Consider the following 24,710-nt stretch of genomic DNA (forward strand, 5'->3'; position numbering starts at 1 on the left):
CGGAGCCGCCGTAGCCTCCCCGGGCAGGGGGATGGGACCCCCCATTAGTGGGGTCCCACAGGAGCTGCCCTGCCCTGGCTTTTGCCCCCTCCTCGCAGGGAGGCCCAGTGGGGTCCCTGTGTCGGTTGGGTGCACCCCAAACCCTGCCGGCACCGGGGGAAAGAGCAACCGGAGACAGCGACAGGGAAATGGGGCAGGGAAATGGGGAAGGGTCCCCTGGTGACCCCACAAAAGCTGGGGGGATGGAGGATGGATAGGGGGGATGGAGGACAGGCAGCATCCCCGTCCCCAACCCTCCTCCCACGGAGACGCAGCATCAGGTGGGACACGGGATTTGGCATCTGCTGAGGAGAAAGAAACCCCGAAGACAGAGCAGCAAACCCCAAAGATGGAGAAGCAAACCCCACAGACGGCTTCGCTCACCATTAAATAAACTTTAATTATTTTTGCGTGGGGAAGGGGTGAAAGGAAAATAAAATTTCTTCCGTGGATTAAAAGCAGCGGGTGGGGAGGAGCAGCCCGGCTCTTCTCTCCCCTCTCTTTCCAGAGGCCACGGTGACAGGCGGGCTCTCAGAGCAGGAGGTGCTCGGCTGGCCCCGGCGCTGGTCCCCCCCCAGGGCCCGCAAGGTCCCTAAAGGCACAAGTGTCACCTGGCCCCCTCCCCATGCGGCTGCGTCCCCTCCCTGGTGCAGCCCAGCTTGTGAAAACCCCCCCCGTAAAAAAATACTTGTTTTTTTTTCAGTATCGAACATCCTAAAAAACTAAAGCTTTAATCGCTGTCAGTTACCCCCCCCCGACTGGAAACCCTGGTTTACACCCCAGAAAGCTGCTGGGTTTCCACCGGGAGGGGACGTACCCGGGTGACACCAGGAGGGCGGCTGCACCCCCCAGCACCAGCTTAGTGTGAGTCGGGGGGGGACACGCACCTCTCCGGCCCCCCTCGCTCCGCCCTGGGGGGGCAGAGGGTCCCTGGGGGGGCAGGAGCACCCCACGCCGCATCGTTCCCCGTCCCCAGGGGTGCAGGATCAGCCCCTGTGGGGGGGGGTCTTTCCTCTGCATCCCCCCCGGCGTCCCCGTGGCAGCGGGGACAGCGTCGAGGTGGGTCCCCGGCCGCTAAAGGTCCGGCTCCACGCTGGCCTCCGCCTCCAGCTCCCGCTGGTACCTCCGCCGGCGCTCGCAGCGGGGGCACGACCTGGCGCTGGCTTGGCACTGCCGGTGGAAGACGGTTTTGCATTCGTTGCACCTAGGAGAAACCAAGGAGGAAAAAAAATAACACAACAAATACTCCACCCTGGTAGTAAGATGAGAGCAAAGATCAACCTTCTCCCCACCAAAGCAGACCCGGGGACACTTCCTTGTGTCTTGTTTCCTCCCAGTGCCAAGAGCCCTGGCGAGAGCTCCACACCAACCTTGCTAGCAGGAGTAGCAACTGCTCGAGCAAAAGATCCACCTTGAGCAAGCTCAGAGTAAAAGCAGGAAGGAGCGTTGCGGGCAGACGGAGGTGCTGGGTGAGGTTCGCACCTCGCTGGCGGAGCGGTGACAGCACGAAAGGCTGCGACACCAAACCCTGTGCCGGGGACACAGACCCCCTGCTCGCCGGGAGCCCCCCAACCCCGCCCACAGGGCTGGCGGTGTCCCTGCCTGGGGCCATCGGAGCCACAGGGGACGCAGCCGGGGATGGCGTTGGGCCGGCTCCGGGAGGTCTCGCCCAGCACCTCCCGCTCTGGCTCAGCGCCGGGGCAGGAACGTAAACAGCCCCAAACGGGGCCGCGGTGAGGAGGCACCCGGCTCTGCGCGGGGCGGTCACCACCCCCACCAGCACTAAAGTCCCTGCTGTGACCAAAGCCCAGCTCGTTTTCCCCCTCCCCGGGTCGCAACCCTCCTCCCTCACCAGCAGCACCACAATGCAGCCCGGCCACATGCCAGCGGGTCGCTCGGGGATTTTTAAATGCCCTCGAGGGCAAATCTGCGCTGCACAATCCGCGTGTGAACACCTCAACATCCCAAAGGACAGTGGAGAAGGGAGCTGAGAAACACCCCACAGCTGCCAGGCACGGGACAGGGACACAGCACAGCACGGGTCCCATCCTGCTCCAACCCGAATGACTCGGGATATGGAACACGGGCAGATGGGGGGGGGGTCATGCATTTTCCCAGTGGAATATTATTTTCACGTGGCTTCTCCGGATTAGCAGCGGCGGCGGCTCCTCCCCGAGCACGAGGTGGGGATTTGCGAAGCCGGGGGGTGGTTTTTACCCCGCATGTTTCGTGTTTCGGCATCTCCCGCCTCCACCTGCCAGAGCAACGGCTGCAGGAAGTGGCTGGCGCAGCTGGGACACGAACGTCCCGCTGGGTTTGTTGTTAAGAGGCGTTTTCAGACGCATCCTGTGACCAGCGCCGGCGTGACACCGGTTGCCCCCCCTCTCTGTGGCAGGCAGAGGGGCAGGAAGCCGGGTTGAGTTGGGCGAGGATGTTGGTCGAGCTGCTTTCCTGCTGCACGACTCCTCCGCCAAGAAAAAAAAACGAGGGCAACAAACTTCAGAGCGGCTTCCTCTGCTGTGAGGGGGTGAGAGCCTGGCCCAGGTTGCCCAGAGAAGCTGTGGCTGCCCCCTCCCTGGCAGTGTTCAAGGCCAGGTTGGATGGGGCTTGGAGCAACCTGGTCTGGTGGAAGGTGTCCCTGCCCGTGGCAGGGGAGTGGAACTGGATGGTCTTTAAGGTCCCTTCGAACCCAAACCAGTCTGTGATTCTATTCTGTGATTCTTCCTTCCCTTCTGCAGCCCTGGGAAGGGGCTGGATTGAGTTTGACGGGAGACGCGTTGGCCAGGAGAGTGAGGCAGAGGCACACAGCACCTTCCTCCTCCTCCTCCTCCTCCCCTCGGCCCCTGGAACCCAGCACCTAGCGAGGATTTTGCAGACAGCAACGCGCTGGGTGGCCCCTCACGTTCCATCTGCAAAAGCCACCTCGCTTGGTGACATCTCAGCTCTGCAAGGATGGTCCTCTCCAGCCCGGTTTTGGTTTGGATCATCTTGGAGCTGATGGGTACCACGAGGACACGGGTACTGTGAGGATATACAACCAGCCCAGAGCTATTTCCAGGCCACCCCAGGGCTACATGTCTAGAAAGCCCTTCTCCAAGTCCCCGAGAGGGACCCAAGGGATGGCCCAAGCTCCTGGGAAAAGCGAGGCCATGAGCTCAGGTGGCCCCGGAGCAGCAGGAGGTGACGGAGATGTCGCTCACCTGGTGGTAGTGTCAAACTCGAAGGGAAAAATGATGTCGCTGCTGTTGCAGATCTGGCAGATGAAGCCTCGCTGGGTGCAGAGGTCGCAGTTGTAGACGTGGTGGGAAGCAAACTGGAGCAGAGACTGCAGGAAGGTCTCGAAGAGGCCGTCGGCTATCTGCAGGGCAGAGAGACGTCAGGCAGGCGTGGAGCCCCTCTCCCACCAGCTGCACCGTGCAAAATCCACGTCACACCCATGTTTTGTGCTGCCACGTGAAGACAAGGCTGTCCTCCAAAACCAACCCACACCCCACGTGTCACAACAGGATCCCAGGGAGCACCAGCAGCAGCACCCACAACCTCCCAGGACGGGGCTCACGGCTTTAGGTTTGATGCAGAATCCAGCTACTCATCCCTTGCAATGTTATTTGCAATATATGCATGTTTGTACGGAGACACATCAGCAGTGATGCTGGCTTAAACAGAGGTGAAACAATATCTCCTGCAGAGAAGGACCTGGGTGTTCTTGTGGACAAGTTCCCCATGAGCCAACAATGTGCCCTTGGGGCCAAGAAGGCCAGTGGTGTCCTGGGGTGCATGAGGAAGTGTGGCCAGCAGGTCGAGGGAGGTTCTCCTCCCCCTCTACACTGCCATGGTGAGGCCACACCTGGAGTAACCGTGTGCAGTTCTGGGCCCCCAGTTCAAGAAAGACAAGGAACTACTGGAGAGAGTCCAGCGGAGGGGTACGGAGATGGTCAGAGGGCTGGAGCATCTCTGCTCCGAGGAGAGGCTGAGGGAGCTGGGGCTGTTCAGCTGGAGAAGAGCAGACTGAGGGGGGATCTTATCAATGCTCACAAATACCTCAGGGGTGGGTGTCAAGACTCTTCTCAGTGGTGCCCAGCGACAGGACAAGGGGCAACGGGCACAAACTGAAACATGGGAAATTCCATCCATAAGGAGGAACTTCTTTGCTGTGAGGGTGCCAGAGCCCTGGCACAGGCTGCCCAGGGAGGGTGGGGAGTCTCCTTCTCTGGAGATATTCAAACCTGCCTGGACATGACCCTGTGCAACGTGCTCTGGGTGACCCTGCTTTGGCAGGGGGTGGGACTGGATGATCTCCAGAGGACCCTTCCAACCCAAACCAGTCTGTGATTCATTCTGTGTAATTTATCTGGCGTGATCTCCGTAGTCCTCGGAGGATACAGGCTTTGGCAAACTAAAATCAAGGCAGTTGTTTGCCTTTAAGCTGATGCTCCAGCCTGCAGAGCGCACGTGACGGCCGAGAGGAAGGCGAAAGGAAAACAAAGCTGTGTGAAACCTTCTACTGCTGACGACAAAGCGCCAACGCTCGACAGAAACCAGGATGTTTTCACCAGCAGAACGACCCACGCAAAACTCTCACCTGCCTCAGATCTGCCACGCTGTATTTGTGGGGACACTCCAAGAGGTAGTGCCTGTGATCCAGCCTGCAAAGAAGCACAGAGAGGAAGACGGTAGCTGGTTTCCATCACATCTCCAAGAGCTTTGGAGCAAGGGGGAGCCTGGATGATGCAGGTTCTTGAAGAAAATCCCTGTAAACTTGATTTTTTGCATCGTGCCACACATCCTAAATCCTGCCGGTGGAAATGGTGTGAGAGCATTTCAAAGGGGAGGAAAAGAAGATAAATGTCTCCTCTATTTTCCCAGGTGTTTCCTGGCCAGCCAGAAGCTCCTGGGTCAGGAAGATGTTTCCTGAGTCACATCTCAAGCAGCCAACAGATGGTTAACTCCTTACAGCAGATGACACGGAGCTAAAAACCAGCCCATGCCTTGGCAGCATCGCTCCCCGCTTGAACGGCGAGCTGTGAGGAGGACCAGGAGACCATCGGGGTGCAAAGAGGGGGACATCACCCAGAGAAGGACCTCACCGCTTGCTCAGCTCCTTCAGGGCCCCACTGCGGCACATGATGAGATAATCTCCCAGCAGCTTCAGCTGTTCCCTGCTCCGTCGGATCCGTCCCATCCTCTCCACGTGATCGTAGAGGCTCTCGTTGACCAGCTTCAGGTCGATCAGCGGCTGGTTACGGATCTGGGTGAGGAACTTCAAAGCCTGCCGGCAAACCTGGGGTGGAGAGACGCAAGAGGTGGGCATGCACCAAGGAGCAGCCCAGGAGGCTCGGAGGGAGGTGTAGGGTGGACATCTCCACCTCTGCTGATGGTGGAAATGTTCAGAGGGACCTTCAGGAAGCGTAGGCAGATGCAGGACCGTTTCCCTGCTCCCTGCACTGACCCAGCCCAGACTTACCCCTCGTTTCGTCAGGTCCCAGTTGTGGATGAGGCGTGAAGGAATCACCGTCTCCTCGTCCCGGTGGCAGCTGTCACAGTAGTAGAGACCAGAGAAGGCGCAGAGCTTGGGCTTGGCGAAGGAGAAGCCGATCTGCCTGGAGCAGCCTGCAGGGAGCAGAGAGGAGGCGATGAGGGGACCCGTGCTGCCCCAAGAGCCCGTTCCCATCACTGCCAGGATGGGGGGAGAAACTTTTGGGGTGGGGAATGGGGAAAGAAAGTTTTTGGAAGGGTTGAAGGCAGCTAAAGTAGTTGTAGGATAAGGTGATAAGTGGAATATTGTGTTCAATTTTGGGCCCCTCATGACAAGAAAGACCTTGAGGTGCTGGAGCGAGTCCAGAAAAGGGCAACGGAGCTGGGGAAGGGTCTGGAGCACAAGTGTGATGGGGAGCGGATGAGGGACCTGGGGGGGTTTAGTCTGGAGAAAAGGAGGCTGAGGGGAGACCTTCTCGCTCTCTACAACTGCCTGAAAGGAGGGTGTAGCGAGGGGGGGTCGGTCTCTTCTCCCAGGGAACAAGTGATGGGACGAGAGGAAACAGCCTCAAGTTGTGCCAGGGGAGGTTTAGATTGGAGATCAGGGACAACGTCCTCCCCAAAGGGTTGTCAAGCACTGGCACAGGCTGCCCAGGGCAGTGGTGGAGTCCCCATCCCTGGAGGGATTTAAAAGCTGTGGAGATGTGGTGCTGAGGGCCATGGGTTAGTGGTGGCCTTGGCAGTGCTGGGTTAATGGTTGGACTCGATGATCTTAAAGGTCCTTTCCAACCAAAACGATTCCATTCCATGATTCTGTGATTCCGTAAGTTCTCAGCCCTTCCCCGTGGATTTAAGACCACGGAAGCTGCTTCACTTTTTCCTCCATAAAAAAAGGAGTCTGGACTATCCCTGAACCCACTTTCATCCATCAAGTGGTTCAACTGTTTCGGGGTTTTTTTCACTCAGCCCTTCTCCTTCCCGCTGCCGCCGCAGGGTACCAAACCCACGTCCACAAGGGATGAGGTCGGGATGGATTAAGCCAAAAAAAGCCTTTATTATAGCGGTGGGAGGAACCCAGCTTGGCTTTGCCACCCTTCACACTTTGGGGTAGCTGGAGTAACCCCCCAAAAAAATATTCGTGAAAGTCAGGTGTTGCTCTCTGAATTAATTAAAATAAAAAAGGTTTTATTGCTTATTACGCCCTGATGGAAGGAAACTCCTCTTGCGTCAGGCTCATGTGTCAGGCTGGGAGGGGGGTGAAGCGGGGTAGGCAGATCCCTAAGAAAATCTACACATAAAAACTGAGAATTTGGGTCTTTGGCTTGCTGCTTCCATCTGTTGGTAGGTGGAAGACGCAGGACAGAGCGTGGAGGGGAAGGGAGAGACCAAACAGAATGGAAAAAAAAATACATATATAAAAAGAGAGATTAAAAGAAAAAAAAAAAAAAGAACCAAAACCTGCTGGAGGGTACAAGAAATATAATTGAAGCAGGAGAGAAATCTGAAGTTTAATTAACTTCCCAAGGCAAAGAGCAAATGATACCTCCCGTGGAGGTCAGCGCGTGTTCAAGCGGCACCGCCCCGAGAGGCGTCGGGCGAAGGTGAAATGAATGTTTTGCCAAATCAGCTCGTCACACCCACCGTAATATTCGCTCTTGTGCTACCGGACAAACAGCATTTTACCCTTGACTGCACCTTCCCTGCAGGTTGGGGTCACAAAATGGGTCACCTTCAAGCCAAGACCCCCGCTGTCTATACCATAAGCATCTTAACAGGAGCCCAGTAGCAGCCCAGTTGGACCCGTGCTGGGGTGGGATGGAGATCAGTGTGGGGGGACTCACCCTGTGCCCACAGACCACCAAAGGTGCCACTTACTGGGGACGTGAACCCCATTGAGGGGCTTGGTGCCACCCATGTGGGACGTGAACCCCATCGAGGGGCTTGGTGCCACCCATTTGGGACGTGAACCCCATCGAGGGGCTTGGTGCCACCCATTTGGGATGTGAACCCCATCGAGGGGCTTGGTGCCACCCATGTGGGATGTGAACCCCATCAAGGGGCTTGGTGCCACCTGGGTTTTGGATGGGGAAACCAGCAGCTGCTCTGCAACAGGTTGGCAGGACTCAGGGTATCTCTTTAATTTGATGTCACCTCGTTAACGTGAATGAACACAACATTATCCTCCAAGACGGAGCTGGGTTTTTGGACAAGCCAACACATACCTGCACAGATGAAGCTCTGCGAGTCCAGGCCCTTCTCCACGGGGATGGCCACCAGGTATTGCAACAAGAAGCCGTTTTCCTTCACGATGTTCTTCAGGATGACCTGGGAGTGCCCGTCCAAGCTGCCACCCAGCGTCAGTGCCTCCTCGGCGCTCTCCAGGTAGGACATGAGCACCCCTCGGACCAGCTCCCTCCACGACGCCGCTTCTTCTGCATTCTCAGCCTGCAGCTTCAGGACAGCTTTGGAGGTGATCACCTTGAAGAAGGCAGGTCCCCCAAGGCTCGTGTCTGGAAGGATGTCCTGGATCGTCCCTATACCGTAACTGTTGCTTAAAATTTTGTCGTTGTTTCGGACTTTAAAGCACTTCAAAGTTTCTAGAGACAAGGAAAAAATAAAGGGGAGCCAGGTTTTGTCTACCTCCACGTACAGAACAGCCTCTTTTATCGCATCCAGCTCTGGTTCATGCGCCAGAGTCCAGTCAAAGTTGCTCCCAGGCGCGTCGCTGTACTGGAGAAGAGCAGCGGAGTCGCTCGGGATGGGTTGGCCTTCGCCACCGTCTTCTGGATACTCCAGCGTCTCCCACTCCTCCTCCTCCAGCTGGGGCCTGCACTTGTGCAGCGCCTCACGGATCCTGTCCAACCAGTCCTCGGCCTCGTCTCGAGAAGGAGCTCGTAGGTAGAGTTTTTTCCCCAAGAAAACCAGCTCGAAACGGCCGTCCGAGTGCGTCAGCGCCAGCGACTCGCACCGCAGCAGGGAGTAGCTCTCGACGCAGATGCGGTCCTCGTGGTCCAGGAAAAGCCGGAGCTCCAGCGGCGACAGTTCGCAGGAAAACTCCTTCCAGATGCCCATGGCTCCTCGCCGCTCCAGGCTGCCCAGCTTCAGGAGCCCTCGGAAAGGGTTGGAAAGTCCTGGGGCAAAAGGAGATGTCTTAGTTTAACCGAAAAAGGGGGAAGCTGGTGGAGAGAGAAAAGCCAACGGGTGGCTTGAGGAGAGCAACCAGAGGCATCACAGCTTTGAGAGCTGATCCTGATGGACGGTGGGATGGGGTGGGAGTTCACAGGACCCCCTTGCTCCATCTCCATAACCTGCCTGCACACGTTTGAGTTTCGAGGCTGGGAATGAGTGGGTCTGCACAGAGGAAACCTGTCCCTCAGGGTGGACAGAGGCATCCACCTCCTCTCCTCCTCAAACGCTTCCCCCCAGAGCCGTCGTGGGCTCAGCGACGCCAAGCGAAGCTGCCCCAACGCCTTCTGGAGCTTTTAGTGCTGCCGTCAGCTCAGCGATGCCAAACATTGCTTCCCAAACAGCCCATCACCCAAACACCCCCAGCCCAGAGCACTGCCCGGGGCAGACACCCGATGGAAGCAGGAGAGGGGAGGGCGGCACGTACCCATCTGCCTGCGGTGCACGACGCTGAAGCCCTTTTGTTCCCGTTCAGGGGATGTTTTGGGCTGCCCACTCCCCAAGGAGGGCACCGACAGCCTTTCCAAATCGAGAGCACTGATGAGCCCCGGGGCCGGACCCTCGCCAGCCCCCTCCGGCCCAAAGCCGTTGGTGGCGGCCGTGCTTCCGCCGCTCTGCCCTGGACAAGGTCTGTAGAAATCATCTTCTGAGATCCAGCTCTTTCTCTTCTGTTCAAAAAAAATATGAAATATATTAATTATCAAATTTATTGAACACTCTGCACCCCTCAAACACCCACGGCGAGCCCTCCACGGGGGCTGCTCCCGTGCAGACTGAATCCCACGCAGCGACGTGGGCCACCACCACGCAGATGCCTCTCCTGCTCCCTCCGATCAGGGAACGCTCCATGGGACCATGTTGGCAGCTGGCACATATCAGGATTATACACTGGTGGGATTATAAATTCCAAAATTGAGCGGTTCTCTCCCCCTAAAATCAACGAGGGGCTCAGAGGGAGAGCACGTGCCCTGCAGTAACCACATACAAGGTATTTGGTCCATGAAGTCTTTCTGATAGAGGGTGAAAAACCAGCCCTGCCGTGGAAGGGAGCCTGGAGCAGCGGCACCGTCCTTGTTCCAGGAAGAACAGAGATGGGGAGAGGTACAGAGAAGATGTCTAGGATGAAATAGAGAGTCTACAGCACACAAGCAGATGCTACGAACACCAGGCTTGATGGCAGAAACTAAGGCAGGAAAGGCAGAGGAAACCTTTGTCTCTGTACGTCAGGAGGGGATGAGACCCACAAGCAGAAGAAAGCTCGTTAAGCTGAAAGAAAACATGGCTGTTAACTTCTCCAGTAACTTCTTCAGGAGTTTTTCTGGCTCCAGGAACAGAGCAAAGTTCTGGGACAAGGTCCCCAAACAAACACGAGGAGCAAAACACGACCCAGCTCAGTGCTCTGGCAAAAGGCTGAGACCCAGAGCATCCCTTCCAGGGCTGCATCCCACCAGGAAGGACCTCTCAACTACCCTACCCTGCTTTCCAAGAGCCTTTTCTTCTGAACAACGAACAAAATGACAGCAGAGGAGCCATCACCACCCCACAGCGAGGATCATGAGTGCTTTGGGGTGCAGCTCCCAAGGTATAGGCAGGCTCAGCTCACTCCCGGAGCAGGAACGCAGGTTGCTCCGTGAGTCATTGCGAAAGCAGAGGGGAATTTCCTGTTGACACTGTATGTTATACATAGATTAGGTCAAACTGGCCCAACGCCACGAGGAAGCAGCGGAAATGGGATAACTGGGAGGGAGCTGGAAGGAGCAGGGACCAAAAAGAGGAATAGTTTAGGGGGGTATGAAGTATATCCTAACCTCATCGGGATGGAAACGATGGGAAGCAGGAGGGAAATGATGGGAAGCAGGAGGGAAATGATGGGAACCAGGATGGAAATGATGGGAACCAGGATGGAAAAGTCAGTAACAAACTCGACAGAGGACAGGGCTGTTCAAAGAGTTTCCTAAAAGCAAAAGCAAATGAATTGTCTCCTCGTTTCAGGAGGGGAAATCCGTTGCTGTCTAAGCCAGGCTCAGCACCAGGGAATGCCGTCCTGCTCTGGGAACAGATGTGCTGCGTGAATATTTTTCCACTAGAAAACTGCAATTTGTTTCCCGTCCTGTCGACCCTTTTCCCTCCTTTAACATGGATCAGAAATGAAAAGTCCCCGTGAGAAACTTGACTCTCAGGCTGGTTTATCGGCTTGTACAGAGCTTACGGCCAGATTTGTGCAAGAGCTCATCCCTCTCCAGATATCAACAAACCCCGAAACTTCCCGTTGCAGCCGCTCTTGGTGAGGAACGCCTGGCAGGTCAGGCTGGCTACAGCAGCTTTGGTGCCTCTTTTTATCAGGGAATATCGACTTCTGCCCAATTTCTCCCAGACACAGCTCCATGGGGTCCAGGAAGATGCTCATGGAGTCTGGAGCATCACTTACACCCAACTTGCTGTCGGGAGACTGGAAGCAGCATGGAAGGCCAAGTGCAAGGTCCTGCATGTCGGTCGGGGCGATCCCAAGCACAAACACAGGCTGGGCACAGAATGGATGGAGAGCAGCCCTGAGGAGAAGGACTTGGGGGTGATGGGTGACGAGAAGCTCAACACGAGCCGGCAACGTGCGCTGGCAGCCCAGAGCCAACCGTGTCCTGGGCTGCATCCCCAGCAGCGTGGCCAGCAGGGTGAGGGAGGGGATTCTGCCCCTCTGCTCCGCTCTCATGAGACCCCCCTGCAGTGCTGCGTCCAGCTCTGGGGCCCCAACAGAAGAAGGACACGGAGCTGTTGGAGCGAGTCCAGAGGAGGCCACGGAGATGCTCAGAGGGCTGGAGCCCCTCTGCTCTGGAGACAGGCTGAGAGAGCTGGGGCTGTTCAGCCTGGAGAAGAGAAGGCTCCGGGGACACCTTCTAGCACCTTCCAGTACCTGAAGGGGCTACAGGAAAGCTGGAGAGGGACTTTTGACAAGGGCATGGAGTGACAGGATGAGGGGGAACGGTTTTAAACTGAAAGAGGGGAGATTTAGATGAGATATTAGGAAGAAATTCTTTACTGTGAGGGTGGTGAGAGCCTGGCCCAGGTTGCCCAGAGGAGCTGTGGCTGCCCCCTCCCTGGCAGTGTTCAAGGCCAGGTTGGATGGGGCTTGGAGCAACCTGGTCTGGTGGAAGGTGTCCCTGCCCGTGGCAGGGGGGTTAGAACTGGATGGTCTTTAAGGTCCCTTCGAACCCAAACCAGTCTGTGATTCTGTGACTCTATGGAAGATGAGAGTCTGGAGAAACCGGTGCCTACCCAGAAGATGTCACCTGTTTTTATTTTCCTTTCTCATTAGATCTGCTGCTCAGGAAGCATAAAAATAAGGAGAGGGATAGTAAGCAACCGTGCCACGTACCGGACAACCCAGCAGCGGAGAGAGGAGGTACTGGGCTGTGGGGCTGCGGCCAGCCTGGCTCGCCTCGCTGCTGCCCACCGTGCCGCTTCTGCTTGTCTCTCCTCTCCTCAGCCCGCCGCGCCGCGTGGCCGAAACGCTGGCCGTGCTGTCGGCTTGCGGTGCTGCATCTCCATCCTCCTGGCTGGTGGTCACCGCGTGGCCCGGCCGAGCGGAGCACGGACCGTTGGTGTCGGGAGGAGGCTGCCGGCGAGCTCCGGGGGATGGTGCCGGGGGGACGGGCGATGCGGCCGGGGGGCAGGCGGGCTGCCGTGGGGAGCAGCCCAGCACGCTGGGGACCAGCCCTCCCACCGGGGCTTCCAGGCTGGGGTTGGCTTTGCTGAACTCAGACAACACCCTGGGAAGAGAAAAGCGAGCAGTTTGAACGTAGCTACATTAAGCAGAACCTATAAAAACCCCAGTTAGAGCAAATTATAACCACCAAAAAAAGGGCTCGGCATCACTGCTCGTCTCCTGCGGGCTGGCAGCGTTGTACAGCTGCAAAAAAAACCCCGTGGCACCAACCTGCTGACAGAAAAACGTGGGATTTGTGCTCTACGGAGCAGCAGTCGGCCCCACTGCAGGCGAGCACCCTGCCTGCGAAGGCTGGATTTCCTACCTACGCCCTTTCACGGGGTTTAATTTCCTTCTGACGGGCACTGGGTGCTCCCCGCAGCCCCGCGGACGGCTCCTGGACACACATCCAGCCGTGGACCGCGTGCCAAATTTCAGATGTTTTCCTAACCGTTAATGAGCAATTATCAGCGGAGCCCGGCCAGACGAGCCGCCGTTCCCATGGCCCTGCTTCGCCACCAGCAAGGCTGAATTAACCCAGCCCCAGATTAAAATTCAAAGCGACGTCTTTCCGTCACGAGTTTAATCCAATCAAGGCAGGTTCTTCCAGGAGCCTCTTAAAATACCAAATCCTAGAAGTAGGTAACGACGCCGTTATTGATGGGGAAGAACAGACTGCAGCTCTAAACCCCCTCCAAGACCCTTAGCAGGAATGAGGGTGCCTCCGCCAACCAGCACCCCGAGGCCAGGCTCCTTCAGAGCCAGGTTTTAAAGGTGGCAGGGAAAATATTTACTGATTACTCAGAGCTTATATAACCCGCTGGAAATTTTTGTGCTGGGTGTTCGGTAGAAAGAAATCACGAGGATGACAAACGAACAACCTCCCTCCTTTAAATTATCTGCCGAAGCTGCAAATTATAACCCTTTCCTGCGCCCAAACTCGTTTCTTGCCCGGCCGCAGAAAGCCCCGGAGCAGCCCCCGGTGTACGCCGAGGAGATGTGACATTCCTGAAACAGGGGAGCAGCATTTTTCTGACGTGTCTGCCCCAGTAAAAAGGACAGAGACACACTTCAGTGGCCCGGAGCTTATTTGCCGTGGCAGCATGGTCCCAGCAAGCCGTGCCAAGCGTTTCTTTTTACCTTTCAGGCTCTTTCCAGGAGGAAAAAAAACAGCTTGTTAAAGAAAAACGTGGGAGAAAGCTTCCTGCATATAGTGAGAAAATAAATAATAACCCAGGAGAGGGTTGAAAATCCCTCTGAAGAGGAGATCTGGGAAAAGACTCACTCTTGCAGCGACCTGTCCAGGTCCTCGGCGGTGGCCGTGCCCAGGTCGGAGTCGCAGGAGAGCGGCTCCTCGCCCCGCTCGGGGCTGCGGGCGCAGTGGGGCGGGAGGAGGCTGTCGGAGCCCAGGCTGGAGGAGAGCTGCGACGAGCTCGTGGTGTTCAGGCTCAACGAGGACGACGTGAGCTTGATCTTGCTGCTGGCTTTGCTGATGGGGAGGACGGAGGGTTGAATCTCGATCTCGTCCGACCCCGACGACTGGGAGATGGAACCCAGCGATGCTTTTCTGTGGGGTTCGGATGTCGAGGACGTGAGAGGCTCCAGCAGCTCCGAAACAGGACACAGACCCGACAGCGACAGAGGGGTGATGGTCCACTCGTTCAAAACCGCTGATTTATAGGAGAGCTCGAAGGTTAAGGACGTTAAGCCCTGCAAGTAGCTGAGGAGGAACTCACACTCTTCGGCATCCAGGAGCAGAGCGGTCGCTTGGTAGTACTCGGGCAGCCGGGATCTCTCCCGCAGCAGCAGGTTCAGGTAACACTCCACGAGGCCATCGTTCAACGCCAGCCTCAGCCAGGCTCGGCACCGGCCGACGTCCGTATTGATAAAGATGAGCTGTTCCAGCTCCGAAACAATATTTCTGGACAAAAGGGAGAAAAAGAACAGAACAGGACGTGAGCGGCTCCGTTTTTGGTCCATCACGGGGTGCAGGAAAGGCAGATTCTCCATCAGGAACTGCCCAACCTGCTCTGCCATGGGGAGTTTAGGAGTTGGGTCAAAAAAGGCTGTGGAAAGTCTCTTTCCTCCGTGGAAAACATGGTTTCCCATGGAGAAAAAAGGGCTCCTGAATGCCCCAAAGCTAAATATATTGGTAACCCCTGGGGTCCTCTCTCTGGCTGGAGGCATCTCCCACGCATCGCTTGCCCTGGGCCAAGGATGCAGAGGGGGACATGCCCGCTGTCCCTGCATGTCGGTGGGGGTTGCTCTGGCTGGATACTCCTCGGTGACAACCACGTGCCTAAATCCTAGCTTCAAATTTAAAATCAGCCAAAACACAGTGAAAACTGCTGCGGCGGCGGCTCAAAAAAAAAAGACAGGGTCAGGTTGAGCTCCTCCAGCAATCTCAGCCTCCTGACTTCAACCATTCCTCCCCAAAATCCAACAGCGACACCGCGCTTCCTAATCCTCGCCGGCCCCAGCTCACGTCGGCACTGCAGATGCTACAAAAACCAGGGCACAAGTTTTGTTAAGTTTGTTTTTAATCTGTCTCTCAAGAAAGAAGCAAAAAAAAACCTTCAAAGGGCACAAAAATATCCCCCGTAGCATGTGAAAGAGTTATTTTCATTCGCTCTTTCATCATTTAAGACTTGGTGATGGAATTGGATGAGGCTTTCAAAACTATTTGTGTGGGGGTTGTTATTTAGCGTGGGAGGACTCTGCTTAGGGAGCGGCTCAGAAACCCCAGCAAGTAACGACAGTTACCCAGGTGAGACCTCCTCAAAGCTCACACAGCAGGTGACAGAATCAATGAGGTTGGAAGAGCCCTCTGGGATCATCGAGTCCAACCATTGCCCTGACACCACCATGGCAACTAGACCAGGGCACTAAGTGCCATGTCCAGTCAGAGATGTTCATCCTGCTTGGGACAATGGGAGGCCAAGCACCCCAAGCAGGTCTAGGTCAGAAGAAAGACCAGACCCCTGTGCCGTGCATCCCGCAACCCACCGCTGCCGTATGCCAGTGCGGTCACTGGGGTCCCATCGGGGACATGGAGTTCCCATACACAGCCCGGCACCCAAAAATCAACAAGGAAGGGGTGCGCCCATAGCTGGCAGCAGCATTTCATTCCTGAACTGTTTGGGGACATGGGCTGATGCCTAAAGGGCACTTTACCCCTTGCACACGCTGAGAGCATGGTGCTGGGTGCCCAGCCCTGCATCGCTCCACATCGCAGGGGCTTTGCTCTCCTGTGCCCGGTGGAAAAGGACCTGGGGGTGTTGGTCAATGGCAGCTGGATATGAGCCAGCAGTATGCCCAGGTGGCCAAGAAGGCCACCAGCATTCTGGCTTGTATCACCACTAGTGTGGCCAGCAGGACCAGGGCAGGGATCGTCCCCCTGTACTCAGCACTGGTGAGGCCGCACCTCGAATCCTGGGTGCAGTTTTGGGCCCCTCACGACAAGAAAGACCTTGAGGTGCTGGAGCGAGTCCAGAGAAGGGCAACGGAGCTGGGGAAGGGTCTGGAGCACAAGTGTGATGAGGAGCAGCTGAGGGACCTGGGGGTGTTTAGCCTGGAGAAAAGGAGGCTGAGGGGAGACCTTCTCGCTCTCTACAACTGCCTGAAAGGAGGGTGTAGCGAGGGGGGGTCAGTCTCTTCTCCCAGGGAACAAGCGATGGGACGAGAGGAAACGGCCTCAAGTTGTGCCAGGGGAGGTTTAGATTGGAGATCAGGGACAATGTCTTCCCCAAAAGGGTTGTCAAGCCCTGGCACAGGCTGCCCAGGGCAGTGGTGGAGTCCCCATCCCTGGGGGGATTTAAAAGCCGTGGAGATGTGGTGCTGAGGGCCATGGGTTAGTGGTGGCCTTGGCAGTGCCGGGTTAAGGGTTGGACTCGATGATCTTAAAGGTCCTTCCCAACCAAAATGATTCTGTGATTCTTCCTGCATCTCCCGGCAGTCCCGGGCAGCCCCATTCCCCTCCAAGACACCCTGCAAGAGCATCTCTCCCTCCGACTGAAGGGACTGAGACCACAGGACGGGGTGAAGATGTATCTTTCCATCGAGCCACCTTCCTGTTCACCACCCCCTGAATTCTGTGGCTTGCACCAAAAACCCTGAGCGTGCAAACACCTTTTGGCAGCGACAGGCACTCACCGATGCGTGATGCTCTTCAGCAGACCCCAGAAAACCGGCTGGGGAAGCGGTCCCCGACCTCCTGCTTTCTTTCCTTTCCCCCCACTCTCTGTCTTTATGTGCTTCGCCTTCAGCCCGTGCACGAACACAGCTTCCAGGGCGCTGCAGAGGGTGTTGGCGTTCCCGTCGTCGCTGGTTACGACGGCATCCGAGGTGACGTACTGCTTCTGCAACGCCTTGATGGCATTTACCAGCTGCTTCTTGATCAGCTGCAAGACAGCAGGTACGTGCTCACGTTATTAAAAGAATAAGTTTTAGGACAGATTTCATATAAAAGGGCTGGAAAACCACGAGGCTCGTGCAGAGCGAAGCACCGTGCAGCTCCTGCTTCATCCACAGAATCACAGACTCAATCAGGTTGGAAGAGCCCTCTGGGATCATCGAGTCCAACCATTGCCCTGACACCACCATGGCAACTAGACCAGGGCACTAAGTGCCATGTCCAGGCTTTTCTTAAACCGCTCCAGAGATGGTGACTCTACCACCTCCCTGGGCAGCCCCTTCCAATGGTTAATGACCCTTGCTGAGAAGAAATGCTTCCTAATGTCCAACCTGAACCTCCCCTGGCCAAGCTTGAGGCTGTGTCCTCTTGTCCTATCGCTGGTTGCCTGGGAGAAGAGGCCGACTCCCACTGCGCTACAACCTCCACGTGCTGTTTGGGAGCAACTACAGCTGAACTGGCCAAGCTGAGGCCTCACTCTCTTGGCATCACAGTTCATTTGGAGTTCTCTTTTAAATAAGTAATTTATGTGATTTTAGCCCGTTGGGGTGCTGGGGTTGCCTTTACAGTGTGTGGTGCTTCCTCTGCAGACACCAAATTGTTTAAGAGGTTGGGGAAAAAAAAATGGGCTGTTTCCAGGTGCTCCCTTGAGGGAAACACAGGGAATTAAATAAGCACGGGTGGTAAACAAGACACTCGAGGGAGGGAACCCGTAGTAAGGGCTGTGATACCACCTGAACTCGTGCAGATCAGCCCAAGCAGCGTGTGACCGAGTCCCGCCAGCAGAAATCGAAGCCATCGATCTCGCTCTCAGCAGCTCAGCTGTGTTGATTTAACCCACGGGTGCTGCTGGGGATGGGTCCCCCCCTCAAACAAGATGCTTTTGGAAGGGCGGCTGGGGCAGGGCAGACTTTGACTCCAGCCTGGGTTGGCTGCACAAATCCATATTAATTTTCCAGCCCAGGATCTTTTTTTTTAGCATCAAAATAAGGTTTCCAGCAGCTGTAGCTCAAGGACAACACGTGCCTTATCCCTGCTCGCATCGGGGACGCCCCTTGCAGCAGGAGCTGTTTTCCAGCTGCCCCACAAGCAGCAACCGTGGGCTAACAGGATTAACGAGTGCAAATGATTTTATCTGTCATGCATGAATTAACTCTGCCGTGGGATGAATTAAACACCCAGTTTGAACTTTGCTTCATTAAACGTGTTTAGACTCTCAAAGCTGGGTAAAGGAACCCCAAACACACAGAGCAGCGATGCTCCATCACCCAGGTATCAGGGCTGAGGACCTTCCCTTGCCCCACGTGGGGTCTTGCCACAAGGGGCACAGCCCAGGGTAGAGTCTGGTGTGAACTAACCCATGGCCACCCTGTTTGCTTTAACCCCCCTACACCAGCCAAACCATCAAGGATCCTCTCTGACGCAAAGCATGAGCCACCCCTTGTCCCTATAAACCATCCCAATCCCAGCTGGCAGCACCAACAAGCCCTACAACGTCCCCATTGGTAACTGGAGTTGCACTGGGGAGTAACTGGAGCTATCTGGGGAGGGTGGGGGGTGGCTGACTCACCTGTATGGCTTCCTTGGGGTCATCGGCGTGGCTCGAATGCATCTCAGCTGCTGCCGCTCCCCGCGCCGGGTGCTGCCTTCACATGTCACCTTTGGGACAAGGAGGAGGAGCACATCTGAGCACCCGTTTGGTTTACAACTGACTCACCCGCCACGCCGAGGGCACCCGGCGCCACGCAAGAGGCACAGATCACACACCGAGGCATGTTCATAGAATCACAGCCTGGTTTGGGTTGGAAGGGACCTTAAAGCCCATCTCGTTCCAACCCCCCTGCCACGGGCAGGGACACCTTCCACCAGCCCAGGTTGCTCCAAGCCCCATCCAACCTGGCCTTGAACACTGCCAGGGAGGCGGCAGCCACAGCTTCTCTGGGCAGCCTGGGCCAGGCTCTCACCACCCTCACAGCAAAGAATTTCTTCCTCAGATCTCATCTAAATCTCCTCTCTTTCAGTTTAAAACCGTTCCCCTTCGTCCCATCACTCCATGCCCTTGTCAAAAGTCCCTCTCCAGCTTTCCTGTAGCCCCTTCAGGTACTGGAAGGTGCTAGAAGGTCTCCCTGGAGCCTTCTCTTCTCCAGGCTGAACAGCCCCAACTCTCTCAGCCTGTCTCCAGAGCAGAGGGGCTCCAGCCCTCGGAGGATCTTCGTGGCCTCCTCTGGACTCGCTCCAACAGCTCCGTGTCCTTCTTATTTTTGCAAGCGCTCACGGTCAGATCACTGCCGGATTCCAGCTGGGACAGACCCATGACCACATCGAAACACGCCACGCTTCCCGGGACCAGGAGAGTTTCAGGCAAAACAAAGCACAGCCAAGAGACCGAGAGGGAGTAATTAACCCTTGCAAGAGAGAGTAATTAACCCTTGCAAGAGGGAGTAATTAAGCCCACAGTCAGCCCTAAACCTGGGTAAGACGCCGGGCCGGTCACACCAGCAGCGACGCACACAGGGCCAGGGGCTGCTTCCCTTCTGTTTCTCCATCACCTGCAACGCCCAGGCACCAGCGAAGCCACCAAACCCCACGTGTTCAGCGAGCGAGCCTGAACGACGGCACCCAAAACCCACATGAACGGCACTAAGGTGGCCCAGCAGAGCCTGGGGACAGAGGGGACAGCAGCTCATCTCTCTGGCACTCGCAAGAGGAGCGATGCTGCCGCCGAACCTCACCAGGACGGACCCTCTCTGAGGTGCCCAGGCGCTCACCCCAACGGCACAAGTCTGGAATGCTCTGGATTTAGGCTGCTCTGGGTTTAAGCTGCTCCAGATTTAGGCTGCTCTGGGTCTGGGATGCTCCAGATTTAGGCTGCTCTGGGTTTAAGCTGCTCCAGATTTGGGATGCTCCGGACTGCCTGGGAAGCCGGGAAGGAAAGATGCAGGTTCTCCATCAGGTTTCCAGTCACCCCATTCAGAGGCGGATGAACCCCAGGATCTCCCCACTCCTGGGGACGCGGATGGCTGCTCTGCTGCAGCTGGTTTTGGTGGGAGAGAGAGAAAAATCCGTGTCCTTCTGCTACGGGAAACCCCGGTCAAACCGGAGCCTCGCAGGCAGTGGCAGCCTGGCTGGGGTCAGCTGCAACCGCGGGGTGTTTGCAGACAACAAGGGACCTTTGACTTCCGACTTTTGGCCTCCTGCCCTGTTCTTCTGAGCCCTCTGCTGAAACCAAGCGGTGCCTGGAGGCTCCGCGAGCAAAAGCACGTGGCTGTCAGCGAGACGCCGTCACACGGCTGCTGCCCTGCTCAAACACAGCGTGTCCCGGGGCTGAAAAGGGTCCGAGAGCTGCTCCGGCACCAGCTACCGCCGTGAAGCTTTCTCAGGATGTGAGAGGTCGGAGAAGGAATTTATTCCCTCGAGTTGGAAGCACTTGCCATCCAAATGGAGAAGGAGAGAGCCCAGCAGCTGACCGCAGGGTTTGGGTGTGCCCACGGTAGACAACGGGCTCGGTATGGCACCGATACTTCAGATCTGATTTCCAAGCCAACACAAAAACCCCACGGCTTTCACTCAAGTGGAGCTGACAGCCTCCGCCTGCCCCTCTCCCAGCACCGTGAGCTGTCAGACCAGGGCAGAAACACGGTTTGCAGATCAGCTCCTACACAGCCACGGCCAGTTCTGAAGGCGGTGGTGGTCCAAACCCAGAGCAACCCAAATCTGGAGCAGCTTAAACCCAGAGCAGCCTAAATCCGGAGCATCCCAGACCTGGAGCATCCCAAGCCCAGAGCAGCCTAAATCTGGAGCATCCCAGACCTGGAGCATCTTAAACCCGGAGCAGCCTAAATCCAGAGCATCAAAGACCTGGAACATCCCAGACCTGGAGCATCCCAGACCTGGAGCATCTTAAACCCGGAGCAGCCTAAATCCAGAGCATCACAGACCTGGAACATCCCAAGTCTGGAGCAGCTTAAACCCAGAGCAGCCTAAATCTGGAGCACCCCAGACCCAGAGCAACCCAAATCTGGAGCATCTTAAACCCAGAGCAGCCTAAATCTGGAGCACCCCAGACCCAGAGCAACCCAAATCTGGAGCATCTTAAAGCCAGAGCAGCCTAGATCTGGAGCATCCCAGACCCGGAGCATCCCGTGCACGTACCGCACCAGTTGATCCCACTCGGAGCAGCAGGTCAAGAGCTCTTTGGGGACAAACCCTGCATCGCTCCTCAGTGTTGCCAGAGTTCACAGAGAATTTCATAGAAAAGGAAACTTGTTTGCGCCACCACTTGTCATAAGATTTCCTCTCTTCGGGGTTGCAACACAGAAATGGGGGAGCGCAGTGATTACAGGAACGTTAACCGCTGGCTCGGAGGCTCGAGGTGCTGCTGGGGGTTTGGGAGGGAGCGAGGGGACAACTAAATGACAGCAGCGGTTGATGAGGACCGCAGAGAGCCATCCCCATCTCTGCCATCCGCACGGGAGGTTCAGGCTCCTCGGGGCCAGGCAGCTTCTGCCCCTTTCCCCGTCACCTCCTGCACAGACCCTACAAACAAGTGACACATCCCACCCAAGACAAATCCAAGGTGTAAAAGCTGGGGGTGGGAGACCCAAGGGTGGGAGAAGCAAGATGTGGGCACCGTGAGCTGTCAGACCAGGGCAGAAACACGGTTTGCAGATCAGTTCCTACACAGCCACAGCCAGTTCCAAAGGTGGCAGTGGTCCAAATCCAGAGCAGCCCAAATCTGGAGCAGCTTAAACCCAGAACAGCCTAAATCTGGAGCATCCCAGACCTGGAGCATCCCAAATCTGGAGCAGCCTAAATCTGGAGCAGCCTAAATCTGGAGCAGCCTAAATCTGGAGCATCCCAGACCCAGAGCATCCCAAATCTGGAGCAGCTTAAACCCAGAGCAGCCTAAATCCAGAGCATCCCAGACCCAGAGCATCCCAAACCTGGAGCAGCTTAAACCCAGAGAGGGCAGAGTAGGTGTTTCAGCTCCAGGACCGCACCTGCTGTCTCTGCTCTCAGCATCAGCCACCCCAGTGTCCCCAACTGGTGACAGAGGAAGGGGTGACAGCGATGTTTTTGCAAAGACCTCATCCACATTTCACTAAGCGAGTGGTATTCCCCCCCAGAACACACACTCCTTTGCCGGCATCACCTCTCCCAGCGTCTGCAGGAGGCAAGACACCGAGGAGGACACCCACTGCCTTCTCCACGGGACTCTCCACTCCCATCATGACCAGTCCAACCAGTTTGTTCCAGAGCCACAAACCCACACTGCTCCTGTTGGGACAGCATCTTCCTGAATAACGAGTGCAACGAACCAGCTCCGAGGCGGATTTCCCCTAACACAAGTCTTTGGTGACACCGAAGCCGGCTCTAGAAGGAACCGGAGGGCTCCGGAGCACTTCCAGGCAGATCCTGGAAAGCCACGGCTGTTCCTTGGGATCTTGAAAGGATAAGAGATGGGATGGATGTGCAAACGCAGAGACAAGCACATCTACAGCAGAAAAAAAAAATCACCACATAGGTTCCCAGCAGTCACACCCCGGAGGCTACACAGGCAGAGCGCAACAGCTCGAGTAAAACAAAGAAAATAAACCAAGTGAGAAATAAAAACCAGCCAGCAAGCTGGCGTGGTTAAACCTACCGAGGAAGGGAGCTGCTGGTGCGAGAGCGAGAGCTGTTTATTTACCAAACTGCTGCAAATCGGCCAAATCCTTTGCCGACGGCTTGTTTGACTCTGCCTCAAGGAGAGGCAGAGACCCCCCGTCCCAGAGCTCGGCTCTTCGGTCTCCCCAAGCAGCGACGCTCTCCGAGGTATAAATAAACAGCAGGTCACCGCTCGTGCTCTGCGAATGGAAAACAACAGCCCACGACGACGGCGTGAAGCGGTGACTCAAGGCCTGGACGCGGAGCCAGTCATTTTCCAAGCACGAGTGTTGTGCCAGTCACCTGCGCCCCGGGGAAATGAGGGCTTGGACGGGACGGTGGGTCCCAGGGTCGGTGTGGGGACAGCCCTCGCCTCCTCCGCAGCCAGGAAAGCTTCTGCCTTCCACCCACAGCCCGTGCACGCCCAGCCACGCTTAAAATACAAGCCGATCCCAAGCGGAGGCAGCCCAGAAGGAGGAAAGCCAGCTGGCACGGCCAGTGGATTGGCTCAGCGGAGGGTAAAACCCCTTGGAAATCATTTGGGAAGGGTTAGAGCCCAGCTCGCATCAGCAGCACCCTCACGGTCCGACTTCAGCTCCTTCCCAGCACCGCCACGATTCCCACTACGGGAAGGGGACGGCGACCAACACGTCACCCTCTTCCCCGCGGAAACGTCCTCCTCGCAGCTCACAAACCTGATGGGGGTCAGGGAAGAGTCGCCGCCGATGAACCCCTCCAACTTCTGCCCCCGCAGCACCAAGCAGGACGCCCAGGAGCAGCCGGGGGAGGCAGAGCAGCCGCGGAGCTCCCAGCGCTGCCCTCGAAGGCAAGATTGTGTTTCTCAAACACTCAAAAACGTGAATTTCCTTTAACCTGTTGCTTATTCCTGTACCAAGGTGCGATTTGCCGGAGCCGCAGGTAAAGCCGGGCTCGGTTTTCCCCAACGTCGCAGCTGACGTTGGGTTGTGAAACCCCCGGCACGTCGCAGCGAGACGTTCCCGTATTTATACTCTCGATTTTTGAGTCGTTTCGGATTCCCAGCGCTGGATTTTCCCGGTTGATTCGGTGGCCATCGGACACGGCGGGCGGCTCGCATCCCTTGACAGGGGCAGAACCGGGGGGTTGCTGGAAGGCAGGCGGCAAGAAAGCGGCTTTTTAAACTCTGTTTTCTGCTGGGCGCAAGAACTACCCAGAGCTTGTTGGCGACTGCTCGTTTTAAGGGAGAAAATGTCATTTCTAGGGAATATAACGCACAATAAATGGGGGGAAGCTGGAAAGATCCCGCACGTGCTGGGATCCTGGCATGGGTACGGCCTCCGCGGCCGGTGGGATGAAACAGGGCGAGAGATTTGGAGTGTCAGCGCTGGAGGGAGCGGAGCGGGGCCCAGACGCCATCAACCCCCCCCAGGGCACCCCACGGAAAGGGGCATCCGACCCCCACGGTGCGGGGGGACCCACAGGGGGCCGAGGCTGCCGGCCGGGCAGTGCTGAGGGGCCTGGGGTGGGTGGGGATGGATCGGGCCCCTGCCCACCCCCTCTGCCTGGGGAAGGGTCAGCAGCCATGGCGGGGGGGAGCACCCCTTGCTTGCACCCCCCTGCACCCCCCGACCCTCATTACCCTGTAGCCTTGCACCCCGTTTGATCCCCCCGCCCTGCACCCTGTTTGCAACCCCCAAACCTGCACCCCAAGAACCCCCACCCTGCACCCCCGACCCTTATCATCCTGCACCCCCCGTCTGCCCCCTCCCGCACCCCCTGTTTGACCCCCCCACCCTGCGCCCCCCTTCTGACCCCCCTACTCTACACCCCCTGTCTGCACCCCCCCAAACCTGCACCCCATGAACCCCCACCCTGCACCCCCGACCCTTATCACCCTGCACCCCCCGTCTGCCCTCCCGCACCCTCTGTTTGACCCCCCCCCGCATCCCCCGTGTCCCCCCCTCGCCCCCGCCCCGCTCACCGGCTCCGCGTCTCCGGCCGGGAAACCCGGAAGTACCGGCCTCGCCGGGAGCGCGCAAGCCCCGCCCCTCCTGACGTCAGCGCGTAGAGGGCGGGGCAGAGGCGCGCCGGGCCACGCCCACCCCGGACGCACGCAGTCACGTGGGCACGCACGGGAACAGACACGCGCACACACACGTGCGCACACAGGTACAGACACACACGTGTGCACACATGCACACACATGTACACACGCGCACACACACATACACATACGTGCACATACACACATGTAGACACGTGCACGCTCACCCA

The 24,710-nt window shown here is 57.0% G+C and overlaps 1 protein-coding gene across 4 annotated transcripts; it reads right to left on the reverse strand.

Moving 5' to 3' along the window:
- Nucleotides 1-414: 414 nt before the first annotated feature.
- PLEKHM1 (pleckstrin homology and RUN domain containing M1) lies at nt 415-24,479 on the reverse strand. Of its 4 annotated transcripts, XM_068418934.1 has the most exons (14): nt 24,418-24,479; nt 23,153-23,582; nt 22,456-22,657; nt 18,382-18,470; nt 16,553-16,800; nt 13,686-14,321; nt 12,071-12,464; nt 9,128-9,368; nt 7,737-8,645; nt 5,504-5,649; nt 5,127-5,320; nt 4,622-4,685; nt 3,240-3,397; nt 415-1,243 (listed from the first exon to the last, which is right to left on the reverse strand). In XM_068418934.1, exons 4-14 carry the CDS (start codon nt 18,421-18,423, stop codon nt 1,114-1,116), a joined length of 3,162 nt encoding a protein of 1,053 aa, XP_068275035.1. In that variant the 5' UTR covers nt 18,424-18,470; nt 22,456-22,657; nt 23,153-23,582; nt 24,418-24,479; the 3' UTR covers nt 415-1,113. The 4 variants fall into 4 exon arrangements, with proteins under 4 accessions (XP_068275035.1, XP_068275037.1, XP_068275034.1 ...); XM_068418936.1 differs by lacking the exon at nt 22,456-22,657; XM_068418933.1 differs by having other exon boundaries at nt 22,456-23,582.
- Nucleotides 24,480-24,710: the final 231 nt, after the last annotated feature.

This window comes from Nyctibius grandis, chromosome 26 (genome assembly GCF_013368605.1).
Source record: "Nyctibius grandis isolate bNycGra1 chromosome 26, bNycGra1.pri, whole genome shotgun sequence".
Classification (NCBI taxonomy): Eukaryota; Metazoa; Chordata; class Aves; order Nyctibiiformes; family Nyctibiidae; genus Nyctibius; species Nyctibius grandis.

Excerpts from the sequence above, each read along its gene's own strand:
- PLEKHM1 (XM_068418936.1), bottom strand. The coding sequence starts at position 18,423 with ATGCATTCGAGCCACGCCGATGACCCCAAGGAAGCCATACAG. Across the intron at positions 4,686-5,126 it reads CTGAAGGAGCTGAGCAAGCG|GCTGGATCACAGGCACTACC; the intron begins GTGAGGTCCTTC and ends GCTTCTTTGCAG. Across the intron at positions 1,244-3,239 it reads GAGTTTGACACTACCACCAG|GTGCAACGAATGCAAAACCG; the intron begins GTGAGCGACATC and ends GGTTTCTCCTAG.